The following is a 13545-nucleotide window of genomic DNA, read 5'->3' as shown; positions in this document are numbered from 1 at the left end:
TTCCAAGGTTGAGTAGCCCTGATCTGTCATGCAGCTTTCATTTTACCCACTGACTATGGTCCTTTTGGCAACACTGGACTGAAATAACAGCTGAGAAAGTATTACTTCTAGAGATCGTTCGTTTGGACTATTCCATCCCCCTTATCCACCCTCTTTCTCTGTCCCTCAGGGACCCCTCTCATGAGAACTTATTACACCTGGAAATTCAACATCTGTTACAAATTGGGACCATAGAATCAGTTCCTTTGCCGTACCAGGGAAGAGGGTTCTATTCAAAGTACTTTCTCACTCAGAAGTCAGGAGAGTGGAGACCCATAGTAGGTCTCTGAAAACTCAACAAATACTTAACAAATCAAAGGTTCAAAATGGTCACTTTAGCAACCATCATACTGGCATCAGACAGCAGAGATTGTTTCTTAGACCTCGACCTCTAATACACCTTCTTTCATGTAACTATCCATACAGCACACAGACAAATGCTAGGTTTCACAGTAGGCACCAATCATGGAGCTTGGGGTCAGTAAGGGAATCCCCAGCTTATCCCAGGCTCCCCAGGGCACTGCCACTTTGAAACGACCTGGGGAGCCTGATGCCGGGTTCCCCACAGAGTTTCAAAGTGGCAGCCCCACATGGAGCCTGGGATCAGTGGGGGAGTCCCCAACTGATCCCAGGCTCCACAGGGTGCTGTCGCTTGGAAATGCTGAGAGGAGCCTGATGCTGGGCTCTTCACAGCGTTTCAAAGTGGCAGCACCGCATGGATCCCAGGGTCAGCAGGGGAGCCCCCAGCTGACACCAGACTCTATAGGTGCTTTCACTTTTCGCCCTAGGGCTGTTGCTATACTTCAATGACAGAGGCACCCTACTGACTAATTGAAGAGTTGATGCAAGCTGGAACTTAGCAGGGCTGCCTGCCCACCTACCACCTAATGCACTTTAAATGCAGAGCTGCAGCGGGGGCTGGTCCCAGACCCAGCACGAGCCAGGACTGAGCCGGGCTGCTGGCCAGTCTGCTAAAAAAATTTACTGGTGGGTGGAGGAAATGCATCTACTCAATAGCATTAACCTATAAGCTTGTGCTTATTGGTTAATCAGCTACACTTTTACAACCCTAGTCCATGCCCCTTATACCATGCAGTGGCGGCACCACTCCAATGGTTGCCAGAGCTGCTGCCTGATGGATGCCGCTAAAGGAAAACTTGCAGCACCGATGCAGGTGGCAAGCACACACCTAACGTGGAATGAATTTGAGCAACACATCTCAAGAAACACCATTTATGAAACAAATAACTGTGTAATTGTTGTTTAGGAAATGCCTTGCTGCATGTTGCTGGAACTTTATGCCACTTTTACACATTTGGTGGCAGCAGTTCCTGTTCATCTCTCCTTTCTGCCAGAATATATGAGACACATGGGAGCAGGTCCATGAAGTCTTTCTGCTGCAGCTCCCAGGATTAATATTCATGAAATTCAGTACTAGATACTGGATGGAATCAGTCCAAAAAAGCTATCAGATGGCAAAGATGGCTGACCTAGAGGGGGAATGAAAATCCACTCTGATCTCATGGAACATATGTTTTGAATGCTGGGATTGCAACAGTACATACACCCATGGATCACCAGTTCTTGTCCTGGGGAACCATCATTCTGTGGTGGCACCACATTGTTTCTACCTTGGTTGGTGACAAATAGCTGCAGAATCTGACAGCGGAAGTAGACTTTCATTGAGTTGCATGAAAAGCTTGCACCAGCCTTCCAGCACCAAACCATTTGATTTTGGAAACCTATAGCAGAGAAAAGTTGGGTGGCCATTGTTCTTTGAAATTTGGCAACACCTGACAACTACCATTTGGTTACCAACCAGTTTGTGGTGCAAGGTCAGCTGTCGGTGTGGTGGTTGTATCTGTTTGCTAGTGTACCAATTCTGTATTCTACCTACAGACGGTTGCTATTAGGAGTCAAGTCTCTGAAATGATAGTGAGATTTCAGTGGATGGGGTTTCCAAATTGTGTGGGAACCATCAATGGAATACCCGTTCTTAGAGTTTGCCTAGAGAAATGTGAACTTTGACTATGTGAATTTCTATGAATTAGTTTTCCAGGGCATAGTAAACTTCAGGGATCAGCTCATGAGCATGAACTTTGGACATGCAGGAAAGATCCAGGTGCTAAAGAGCATTTGCATGGCACCAGATTTTTACAGCAGTTAACACTCAAATGCTGTGACTCTTGCCACGTCATCCCAAACTTTTGGAAATATTCATTGATTATACTTGGAAAACATTGTGTACATACAAACCTAAATGGATGGTAATATTTGTTTACATGCATGAAAAGCAGAGCTAGAACACTTTGTAACAGGAGCAAATGAATAACAAAAGACCAGGTTCCCCCAGAAGTGACAAACTTTTTTCTTAGGAGATATCTCCTCATTATTCCTCTCCCTCTGGCTCTGAGAAGGGAGCAATAACTATGAAATATTGTGGGGGTGGGGTAATAAAGTGGGATGTCTTCTTCAGAGGGTCTGAGCAAAGTCTGGTCTACAGAACAGGATGAGGCTCTTAATTTCCCTACTCCAGGTGCAGAATCACATGCTCCACTTCCATAGGGTCACCTGGGCTTCCTCTGGGGCATTATTAGAGGTCCTTGGTACGTCTTTGCCCTGCCACTCCTTGGCATCTTGCTGTATGATGCAGCTGCTGATGTTATTGGCATCATGAGTCACCTCAGATTCTGAGACCAAGCACTGACTAGCATTTGTGTGTACTCCAGAGGCTGCTCTCAAACCATGATTGCTTGACCTGAAGCAGAGTTTGCTACTATTTGCAGCATGGTGACTCCTCCTTATTCCATACAAGTCTGTAGAATGGGTATGAGGCCAAGCCACTGGGGAGGCTGGTACTTTCCCACACCCCTCATTCATGCTACCTTTTTTCACTGAAGATTACCCTTCAGGATAATGCTTCAGATATGAACTTAGGGAATTCTGGCACAGGGATGCTCATGTATCCATGTACAGTTGAAAGTGTAGACCTATCCTAAAGGTAAATGGTCTTCTTTTTCCACCTCCGCCATCCAGTTACCCAAAATTTTGTATAATGTAGACCCTGCTAAAATATATTGTTCCAAGCCACTTTGGGTCATTTGGAAAAGGCTTAGCCATGAACCCCCAAGTACTAGTAATTGGAGTGGGGAGGGAGGAATTTTATCAAAATAATTGGAAGTATTTGCCTTGATGTGGAGGAAAAATTGTGGGGGGAGGGGAATTACTCAGGAATTCCTGGTCAAGAAATTTAATCACCATTGAATGCAGGTACTTGATAATTTATACTGGATGTCAGGATTGTGGCTGTTGGAATATAACTGTACATTTGTGAAATTCTAATTTAATATTTTAGGTACTTTGCCATGCTCTGTGACTTCATTTTGTATTTGGTAACATTCTAATTTCCTCCTTCAGTGATCTCTGGCTTTTGTAGTATGTAAAAAAAGTGTTTGAAGTTGTATTTAGTACTTTTTGCTACATTGTACATATTTGAAAATGTCTTGTTGCATTTCAAATGTTCTTTTTCTGTTTCTGAATTCTTGTTAGTGTTCTTTGTTTCTTGTTTTCGTATATGTTTTAAGGCGATTAGTTATCACAACAAAATCTTCCTATTAGTTACCATGCCAAGAAGATCACAACATTAAGTCACACCCTCATGGTAACATCTCTCTCTCTCCCATTTTGCTGTGGAGAGTCATGAAGGGATGTTTGTCCAATTCATCGAGGTTTGAAAAGGTAGTCAATGAGGTGAGAAATTTAAATTGGAAGAGAGTGATTGCAATAAAAGGTATATTCTGTGGATGTAGCCAAATTATATTTTTAATTGCGTTTTTTGGATGGGAGCAGCAAGCAAGGATAGGGCCATAAACCACTGTTTAATTACAGAAGAGCTGAGAGTGCCATCAGTAGGAGTTTGTCACAAAGAACTTAAATAAACTGTTGTCTTTATGTAGTAAATAAACTTTTAGGTCACAATTTTCATAAAATTGAGACCTAATGTTAAGACCCTAAATCACATTTGGGCACTTGCCTGGTTTTTCAAAAGTGATGAGTGACCAACAGTTCTCATTGAAGTATTATTTTGCATGATTTTATTGCTATGCAATCTGTGCCATAATAAATTTGGTTCAACATTTTAGGTGCAGTGGACCAGACAGAAACTAGAGGTTGAGGTCTGTTTGTAGTAATATGCATATGAACACGTGACTAGCCAGAGATACAAACCGTTTTTTCATTCCTTACCAAACATATTTTTATACTTTCTCATTTATGAGGTTTGTTTCCTACTAGCTGGTTTTTAGGTAGAGGAATCAGCTAGCTAGGAACTTTATTCATCTAACCACCATAATTATCTTCTCCTTAAGGGCAAGATAGTACTGAGACAAACAGTAGTGTGAGCAGTTTGGGCACAGACATCCCTTTCAGATTGTCACCTTATGGGTTGATCACACCAACTGAGTCTGCCTACCAAAAATCTGGGGCTCCTCACCACACTGTCCAGCTCAACCAGCTCTAGTCTCCCCCAGAAAAGGCAGAATTGGGATAACAGCCTCCCAACAGAGTGAGACAGAGACTGAGAGCAGCTCAGCTCTGGAATGGCTCAGACATGGGGACATGACACAGCACTCAGGTGCACAGCTCCAACAAGATCAAAACCCCAGATAAATCCATCTTACTCTGCATAAAAATTTTACAGAAAGCAAGCTCATATTTTCCCGCCTTTATCAGTGAAAGAGATATGCACTGCTGCTGCAGTCCTCCGCTCCCCCGGTTAACAACAAATGTTAATAAACAAATGTCATTATATTAAGTATAAAAATAGAATTTAAGTGGTTGCAAGTGATAACAGACACAGATCAAAGTAAGTTACTCAGCTAAAGTGAAACAAAACATGTCAGCTAAGCTTAATATGCTAAGAAACTTGTTACATGCAATTCTTTAATCTAACAGTAGTTTTAATTATCTTTTATCACAAGCTTGTCAGCCGCATAGCTTGGGCTCAGTTTCTCCCCCTGCTCAGTCTTAGATATTTCCAGCTGTTATGTTGGTAGTAGCAGGGGAAGTTTTGGTGTCTCCTAACTACCAACTGGCCTATTGTCTATGAATAGTCAAGAATCCTTTTGTGTTCAGCTTCATCGCTTTTCCCACCACCTTCATGGAAATGTACTATATTCAAAATCGGTTCAATAATCAAGTGCCTTAGGCTACGTCTACACTATGAGTTTTTTTGACAGAAAATATACTAATGAAGGACTCATTAGCACGAGTCACGACATCATTAGCATATTTTCTGCCGTTTCTTTTTGCATAAGGGTTTTTTGTGCAAAAAGAAGCAGTGTGGACATTTCCTTTTTGCACAAATCCAGGACAGGAATAAGGATCTTTCATAAAACACGGTTTTGGCACAAAAAGAAAACGTCCACACTGCTTCTTTTTGCACAAAAAACCCTTATGCAAAAAGAAACGGCAGAAAATATGCTAATGATGTCACAACTCATGCTAATGAGTCCCTCGTTAGCATATTTTCTGCCAAAAAAACTCAAAGTGTAGACATAGACTTATTGTTTCTTTTTGTTCATGAAGCCAGATACCACACAGAAAGGTAATTCTACATGCTAGTCATAAGAAGGGTTTAAAATTTTACTTTAATAAACCCAGTGGCTTTATTAAAGATACTCTAATATATAATGATCTGAAGAAGAACCTCAGTGAATTCAAAACTGCAATTTGAGGACAGAGATAAATCACAATCTTAGCATATTACCTCATTCAACAAATATGGCTTTCCTCTCTGTTTTAGTAATGGCAAAAAATAGAGTAAAAGAATTGGGATTTTTTTCATTTAAGAATATATTGATGATTATTATTATCCCTTTTTCCGCCCCCCAAGAAGCATTTTGTCTTTCTGCTTTTTCTAGCATTGTCATCCAAACTGGTGATTGTCATTGTATAAGAGAGAGAAAATATTTCTTTCTAATAATTTTGGTTTCTGATAATAGAGAAATCCACAATTTTGGATTAAGCAACAACATAAAAGTGAAGCAAAGCCTTTGGTTTATTAAGTAAACAGTAATTATTTTTCAGTAGCTTGAAGGCTTGTATTATGCAGAAGACCAGTCTAGATGATCACAGTGGTTCCTTCTGTCCTTAAATTCTACAAATCTGTAAAGAAGTGTCATTTTATAGTTAGAAGTTTTAATTAGTTAAGTTTTGGCCAATTTCTGGTTATAGGCAATTAACAGCAATAGTTTGCTAAACAAATTTGGAGTGTTTTTCCCCAGAGTCTGTAGAGTACCATAGGGAGAGGTTACCTAGTTACTTCTCTGTTTGAGTGGGCCAAATCTTGAAAATTATACAAACTGTCTCAAAAATATCAGTTTTTCCTGGTATGGAATTTTAGTGTACAACATGAACATATTTTTACCATATTCAGTAAACTTCAGATAATCTGGCACCTTTAGGACCCAGGGGGTGCCGGATTATCAGATATGCCGGACTATCAGAAGGGGGGGCTATGAGGAGTCTAGGGTGGGGTGGGGGGGATGCCACTCCAGAACCCTCATAGCCCCCCCTTCCGATAGTCCGGCTCTGCCCCAGGCGTCCCTGATTCAGCCGCTGCTGGTCAGTTTCAGCAGTAGCTGAATCGCGACGCCTGCAGCAGAGCAGCTGGAGTGCTGCTGGGTTGGTCCATTAGCGCCGACCCTCGGCGCTACTGGACCAACCCTGCAGCACCCCAGCTTCTCTGCCCCAGGTGTCCCCAAGTCAGCCGCTTCTGATACTGATCAGCGGCTGACTCCAGGAAGCCCGAGGCAGAGCTGCTCTGCCCCTGGCTTCCTGGAGTCAGCCGCTGGTCAGTTTCAGCAGCAGCTGAATCAGGACGCCTGGGGCAGAGCAGCTGGGGGGCTGCTGGGTTGGTCCCACAGCGCCGAGGAGTGGTGCTACTGGACCAACCCGGCAGCACTCCAGCTGCTCTACCCCAGGTGTCCCCAAGTCAGCTGCTTCTGATACTGATCAGCGGCTGACTCCAGGAAGCCTGGGGCAGAGCAGCTCTGCCTCGGGCTTCCTGGAATCAACCGCTGATCAGTTTCAGCAGCGGCTGAATCGAAGAAGCTGGGGACAGAGCAGCTCCAATGGTCCAGCTGCCCGGAGCACTTCTGGGAGCACTTCCGGGTTCTTGATGGTGCCGGACCATCAGGAGTGCCGGACCATCAGATGCCGGACCATCGGAGTTTTACAATATTATATTGTTAAAGGTGCTTTTGGAAACACTATTAGTATCAAACAAACTTTATATGAATAGCAAGTACCTGATCTCTTTCCACAACAGAGGAAAACAGTTGTAAATATTATTTGTCATAAAGAATACCTTACTATCAGAGTGGTCCTGCAAGAAAGAAAGCATTCTATGGTTATTAAGGTTACAACATTTTACCTACTATGCTTCTTATCTATATTGTCATTCTGTTTATATAAGAATCTCCTACTTCATAGCTTTTTAAAGGTAAAATTCAAGGAAATGGTGTCTTGAAGAGACTTGTTGCCATATCTGTTTGTTGCATTGCATACAACGTAGGAGGTCATGCTAAAGAATGAAAGACAAAAACTCCTTTAAATAAAAATGATTAAACCACTTTCCATTTTGTTTAATCCGTGAACTCCTATTGCAGTATTCTGTCTAGTTGGTTACATGGATTCCATCATCATAGTATTTAAGTACCTCACCAACATTATTGAATGTATCTTCAGAAAACCTCTGTGACACACCTTCCCTGTGGGAAATATTCTTTCCATTTTACTAATGGAGAACTGTGGCTTGAGACATTAAGAACAGGATTTTCTAAAAGTCAAGGTGATTTTAGAATAACAGTCTATTTTAAAGTCTAATTGAACTGGTGACTTTTATTCATTTATATGCTTTTGAAAATTCCATTCTAAGTAATCTAAGGTCACACAGAAAGTATTTGGAAGACCTGGAGTTGAATAAGACCCTCCGTTACTTTAACTACAAATTTTATTTTCCTATGCAAGCTGGGAAGCTTTGGTTTTTAAAATATATTCAATTGCTTGGAATGTGGCTTGTATAATGAACAAATTATTTTTGTGGGGAAACATCACTAATTATACAGTCATACTCAATTATGTCTAAGTAAACATTGCTAAGAATTTTAACAAAATTCTCAAGTTATTTTCTGCGTTGATAGGCTGACTGTAAAAGCAGTTTCAGTTTATGCTTATGCACTGGTTTTTCTTTATTTCCAGATTGAGGCCAAGTATAATGTTACCCAGTATGAGAATATTTTTTCTCTCTGCATGATTTTGGAACAACTTCTTCAGAGTGAGACAGAAGGTAACATTTCGAGCTTGGACTATGATGGAGAAGAAAAAAACAAATTTCTGCATAACCTTGATCAAATTATTCTCCATCTTGCAGATGATTTCCCATTGTTTTCTGTATATATATGGAGATTGGGTGCTCTTTTGAACTCATCTCAAATGCAAATTGTTTAAAACAGCCAGGCTGCTTTCAAGCTCTATATTCATTATAGTTATGGACAACTAGAGCATAAAAATGGTTACTATTGAAAGACATTTATTTTTAATGATTATACTAAACACCAGTATCTAAGATAATGTGATTGTTTTCCCATTCTTCGTGTAGAAAAGAGTGATATCTTAAATGTCACTGGTTGTTGTAACCGTAGATAAATATTGGCTTTTACTACGTAAAATATTATATACTATATTATCTACATCAATAGAATTTGAACAACAAAGCCATTTTATGTGATGTTTAGAATAAGTAAGTAAAATTAACTTTTAGATTAAGTCCAAGATTTTTTTTTGAAATTGTTCCTCCAGTTAGCCTTGTGAATCCATATTAGGCACATACATAAGTGGCAATGACTTTTAAAAGTGCTGCTCATTCAGCATTTCGTATATGCTTCCATGATAATCGGGCTATATTTAGACTCCAGTCCTCTCTCAAAAGAGGAATGCAAATGAAACAGATTGAAAATTCAAATGAAGCGCGGCTTTACAAATCTCACTCTTCATTTGCATAATCGCGTCCGAGCGCTTTTTTGTAAAAGGGTTTTTCGAAATACCCCCTGCAGTCTAGATGGGGTTCTCTCGGAAAAAAAACAACCTTTTTTTCGAAAGAACCTGTACTCCTGAAAAATAAGGTATACGCGATTATGCAAATGAAGCGCGAGATTTATGAATCTGCGCCTCATTTGAATTTTCAGTCTGCTTTATTTGCATTACTCTTTTGAGAGAGCAATGAAGTCTAGATGAGCCCTCAGTGAACACTCAGCACTTTTGATAATCAGACTACATAAGTGCCTAAAAATGGACTCTCAAGCCCAACTGTAGGTATCCATGTTTTTATTTTATTACTATGCTTAAATCTTGGCCAGGATGTTAATGTTAAATTGTGTATAGCGAAGATTTCTATTCTGTGATGGAGATACAAATATAGTCAATTTTCAGAAGCTTTGTTAGTTTCAGAAAAAATTATTTTAGTTAAGTACAGACGTACTGTACACAATACCTACTACCATTCTCCTTTCATGGGCCAGTTGTAGTTTCCAACTTAACCAAAATATTTGTTTTTTGTCGGATTTAACCACCATTTGATTTGTCTGTTGTTATCCCTCTCATTTGCACTGAACATTGCATATTTACTAACTGTACACGCATAAACATAGAGCCGATTTACTCTGAGGTAACTCGACTAAAGTGAATGAAGTTATGCTTGCATTAATTTATCTTAATTTGTAATTGCTTGAACGTAAAAATTCTAAGATAGACAGATAAAATACCCATTTAAATATTCATTCATTATGTTTAATTTTTAAATTTTCATTTCTTTATTGGGGTTAATATAAATATTCACATATTTGAATACAAATCTTCTTAAACATTAAAGAACTTTAAAATATGGGCCCAGCAGTTGTTTCACTGATCTACAGTTTTTGATATATTTGGAGAGCAATTACTACAGTGTATTACAATGTTCCTAAGTAGGTCAAATAATATTAATGACATTATGTATTCTATTAGCACGATTCACTTATAAATTAATTATTTTAAATATTTGTATAGATTCTTCCCATCACAAAGTTTGCTTCGTATCAATTTTAATCTCTTTAATCTGTTACTAAAATTCATTGAGACACATTTTCTGTAATATTGGAAATATTTTTGTATTAAACATGAAAACGTATTCTAATGAACAAAGTGTATTTTCTGTATTGCTGATATATTGTATAGATGCAATCATAAGCATAATTTTTTTGGTAACAAAAAATTATGCAGTAAAAAGCAGGGGTCGGCTTATGAATGGGTCATTGTGTTTACCAATTTTTTTTTAATTTGATCAGAGGCAGCAAACTTCAGTTCCCAGCCCAGCAGGGCAAACCACTTTCATGCTAGGATGTTTCATGTAGCTGGAGAGTGTGCATGCACAGAGCCTCTCAGCTCCCAATGGCTGCTGTTCCCCATCCCGTGTCAACAGGAGTGATAGGAAGTGGCTGCTAGAACATCCCTTGGCCCATGTTGCTTCCTGCAGCTTCCATTGGCTGGGAACAGCGAATAGCTACCAATGGGAGCTTAGAGATTCCCTGCCTACAGATGCTCCAGGAAAACAAAATATCCCAGTGTGCCAGCAGCTTATGCTGATGAGCTGGGACTGGAAGTTTGCAAACTGCTTATAAACGGGTCAATGTAATTTTCAAAATTTTTTAACTGGGAGAGAGAGGATCAGCTTATGAAAAAATAAGCTCATGAACGAGTATATATGGTATATTAACATTTATATTGCAACAGAACACTAGTTATATAGACAAAGCTGAGGTCACTAAAGAAATTGTCTTGTAATTTCTGTTTTATCCCTGTCTATCATTATGTTCTAGTTATTAAACTTGAGTTTTGGTTATACCATGAGCTATATTTTTTATGTTTAATATTAATTCATTTTTAAAAAGCCATTTGATGTATAAAACAGATTTAACTACTGTTCATGAATATTCACATCAGAAAATCGGATAATTCCACCCAAAGGGACAAGTTAACATGAAATTTAATAAGTATCTATTTAAGCTTATCATCCACTCATCCACTAGGTTAGTTTTTGTTGGGTTTGCATTTGTTTCTCTTTTTTCCCTCTCTTATCAGGTACAAGTGCCACTGACATATAGTATAGTGGAAAAAGAGGAGAAATAGAGATAGCAAACAAAAATCATAAAGCAAAAGGGAGCGGGTATAAACTTCTTTAAAATCTCCAGTCCTTCCATGGGCAGAAAAGAGAAAATTAATTGGATGTTGTTTTTTAACAATAGTTGATCAGTTTTCCCCAAAGTACTTTTGCTTTAGTGGAAAAAATAGAAGAGAGTTAATTGTAAAATGGCAAATTGGAAATCCCCTAATACTTCAAGCTATTATTTTTAAAAAGAATGGATTCAGCAGTTGATCAGCTACCAATTCAAGAGGCCATCTTTCACTGTTTTTTTTTTTTAAATGTCAGGAGCTGCATCTTGTCTCACAAAGGATAAAAAACAAAAGAAAGTATTTCTTCAAACAATGCATAGTCAACCTGTGGAACTGTTTGGTTAGAGGATATTGTGAAGGCCAAGATTATAACACTGTTAAAAAATAAGTACGTTCACAGAGAGTAAGTCCATCAATGGCTATTAGCCTCTCTTCTGCCAGAAGCTGGGAATGGGTAACAAGGGATGGATCACTTGATCATTACTTGTTCTGTTCATTGCCTCTGGGACACCTGGAATTGGTCACTGTCAGAAGACAGGATATTGAGTTAGATTGACCTTTGGTCTGACCCAATATGGCAGATCTTACGTTCTAAAATACGGGATACCAATTTTCTCCTGTACTGATCAAAAATGTGTCTAGCCAGTAATAGACAGATAGGAATTATGAGTGTGTCTTTGATAAACTTAGAAAATAGTTTACACTAACTTGATGTCTGAATCACCTTAGAGTTTTCCTAAAAATATCTGGGGTGGTACCTTTCTGGGCAGGGAGAGAGTTAACTCTGTCACCCAGGTTCCAAAAGAATAGAATATCAACAAGTCATTGTTATGTAACTTTCAGAGTATGGGGCATAGTTCCAATAAAAGTACCTTGTTGTGGGTTTATCTTCATGTGGGTACCTTTTAGAGAATATTAATCTTCTCAATGGAAGAGAGACTTACAGTACCTCTGGGGTCACAAATTCTATAGTGGGGAAGCAAAGTATGACAGGTATAGTATATTACAGCATCCAGAAGATGGAGAGGGGAAGAGATCCTCACAATGGATCCTGCAAAGAGTAATGCTACCTATTAAAGTTTTGTGGTGCTTATTTATGTGAAGAAGCCATCCATTCAAACACATACATGCTGCTTTCCAAATCTTTAGGATGGTATTAGAGGGCTTATCCCTTTAACCTCCCACTTTCTTGGTCTTACTCACATGAATAGAGAACAGCAGTACCAAAAGTCCAGAGATGCAAACAATTCAATGTTTATTGGGGTCAGCCTCCAGAAACCATGAATCCAGTTTCCTTTCCTTTCTTCTCCCGTTCCCTTGTGTTTTTCACACTTACTTCCTGTTTGTCCCTAATATATATAGCAGTATTTTCAGGTTTACCTTAACCAATCATTCTACTGAAATTTAACCAATCTTAGCATATTGTAATATGATTATATAACCAGTTACACCCCGCCATCTTAATTTATTTACATCCAGCAACATTAATTATACAGGAGACAGAAATAATCAAAGAACAGACAGAACCTTACAAATAAACAATAGAAATGAGGAGTGGGTCTTTGCCAGACAGAAGGCTAGACAGAAAGTTACCAACTTAAGTTTCAGTGACTGGTTTGGAATATGCCTTCCTTACTGGTTTATCTTTGCTCTTATATAGAACTTTACAGGCAGACCTGAACATACATGTCCTTGATACCATCTACATATTTTGTTAGTCTTTAAGGTGCTGCTAGATTATTCATTTTTTTAAGTATCAGAGGGGTTTTTTTTAAGTTTTTCCATTTACAGATTAACACGGGTACCTCTTCAAAACGTATGTCCTTGACAAACAGCTTTGTCTATGATGGTGTGGTCATAGTGGATGAGGATCATATTTATGTGTTTTTAAGTGCCAGCCAAAAGTGCTAGTTCAGCAAGTCAACATTTTTGTTCTTTTCTGAAGCTGCAACCAAGTCAGCCTATACCCATGCCAGTTGCTATAACAGATGCTCTCTCCATCAGAGTAAAGAAATCTTGCATCTTCCTTCACTGATTATTCCAGTGGTATACAAGATTGAGGTGATTAAAACAATTTTCTACTGTTGCCCTGAGTAGCCACAGACGTGTTCTATCTGCTGTTGCAGCATGCCCACCCAGCCAAGAGACTAAAGATTTTATACTGGGAAGGAGCATTGATCCCTGTTTTTTAGGAAATAATCCCACACATCTGCCATGGTAAAACCTTTCCCCATC

The 13545-nt window shown here is 39.2% G+C and overlaps 1 protein-coding gene across 1 annotated transcript in view; it reads left to right on the top strand.

The window, feature by feature from the left end:
* Positions 1-10960, top strand: part of MEI4 (meiotic double-stranded break formation protein 4) — a 113633-nt gene extending 102673 nt beyond the window's left edge. Inside the window, exon 5 of the mRNA XM_075923791.2 lies at positions 8302-10960. Coding sequence (XP_075779906.1) covers positions 8302-8550 — 249 coding nt within the window. The 3' untranslated portion in view covers positions 8551-10960. The remainder of the gene's footprint in view (positions 1-8301) is intronic.
* The last annotated feature ends 2585 nt before the right edge of the window (positions 10961-13545 follow it).

The sequence above is a fragment of the Pelodiscus sinensis genome, chromosome 3, assembly GCF_052426305.1.
Source record: "Pelodiscus sinensis isolate ZL-2025 chromosome 3, ASM5242630v1, whole genome shotgun sequence".
In the NCBI taxonomy this organism is placed as follows: Eukaryota; Metazoa; Chordata; order Testudines; family Trionychidae; genus Pelodiscus; species Pelodiscus sinensis.
The sequence above is the reverse complement of the archived record's forward strand: the minus strand, read 5'-3'. Positions and strand labels throughout refer to the sequence as shown.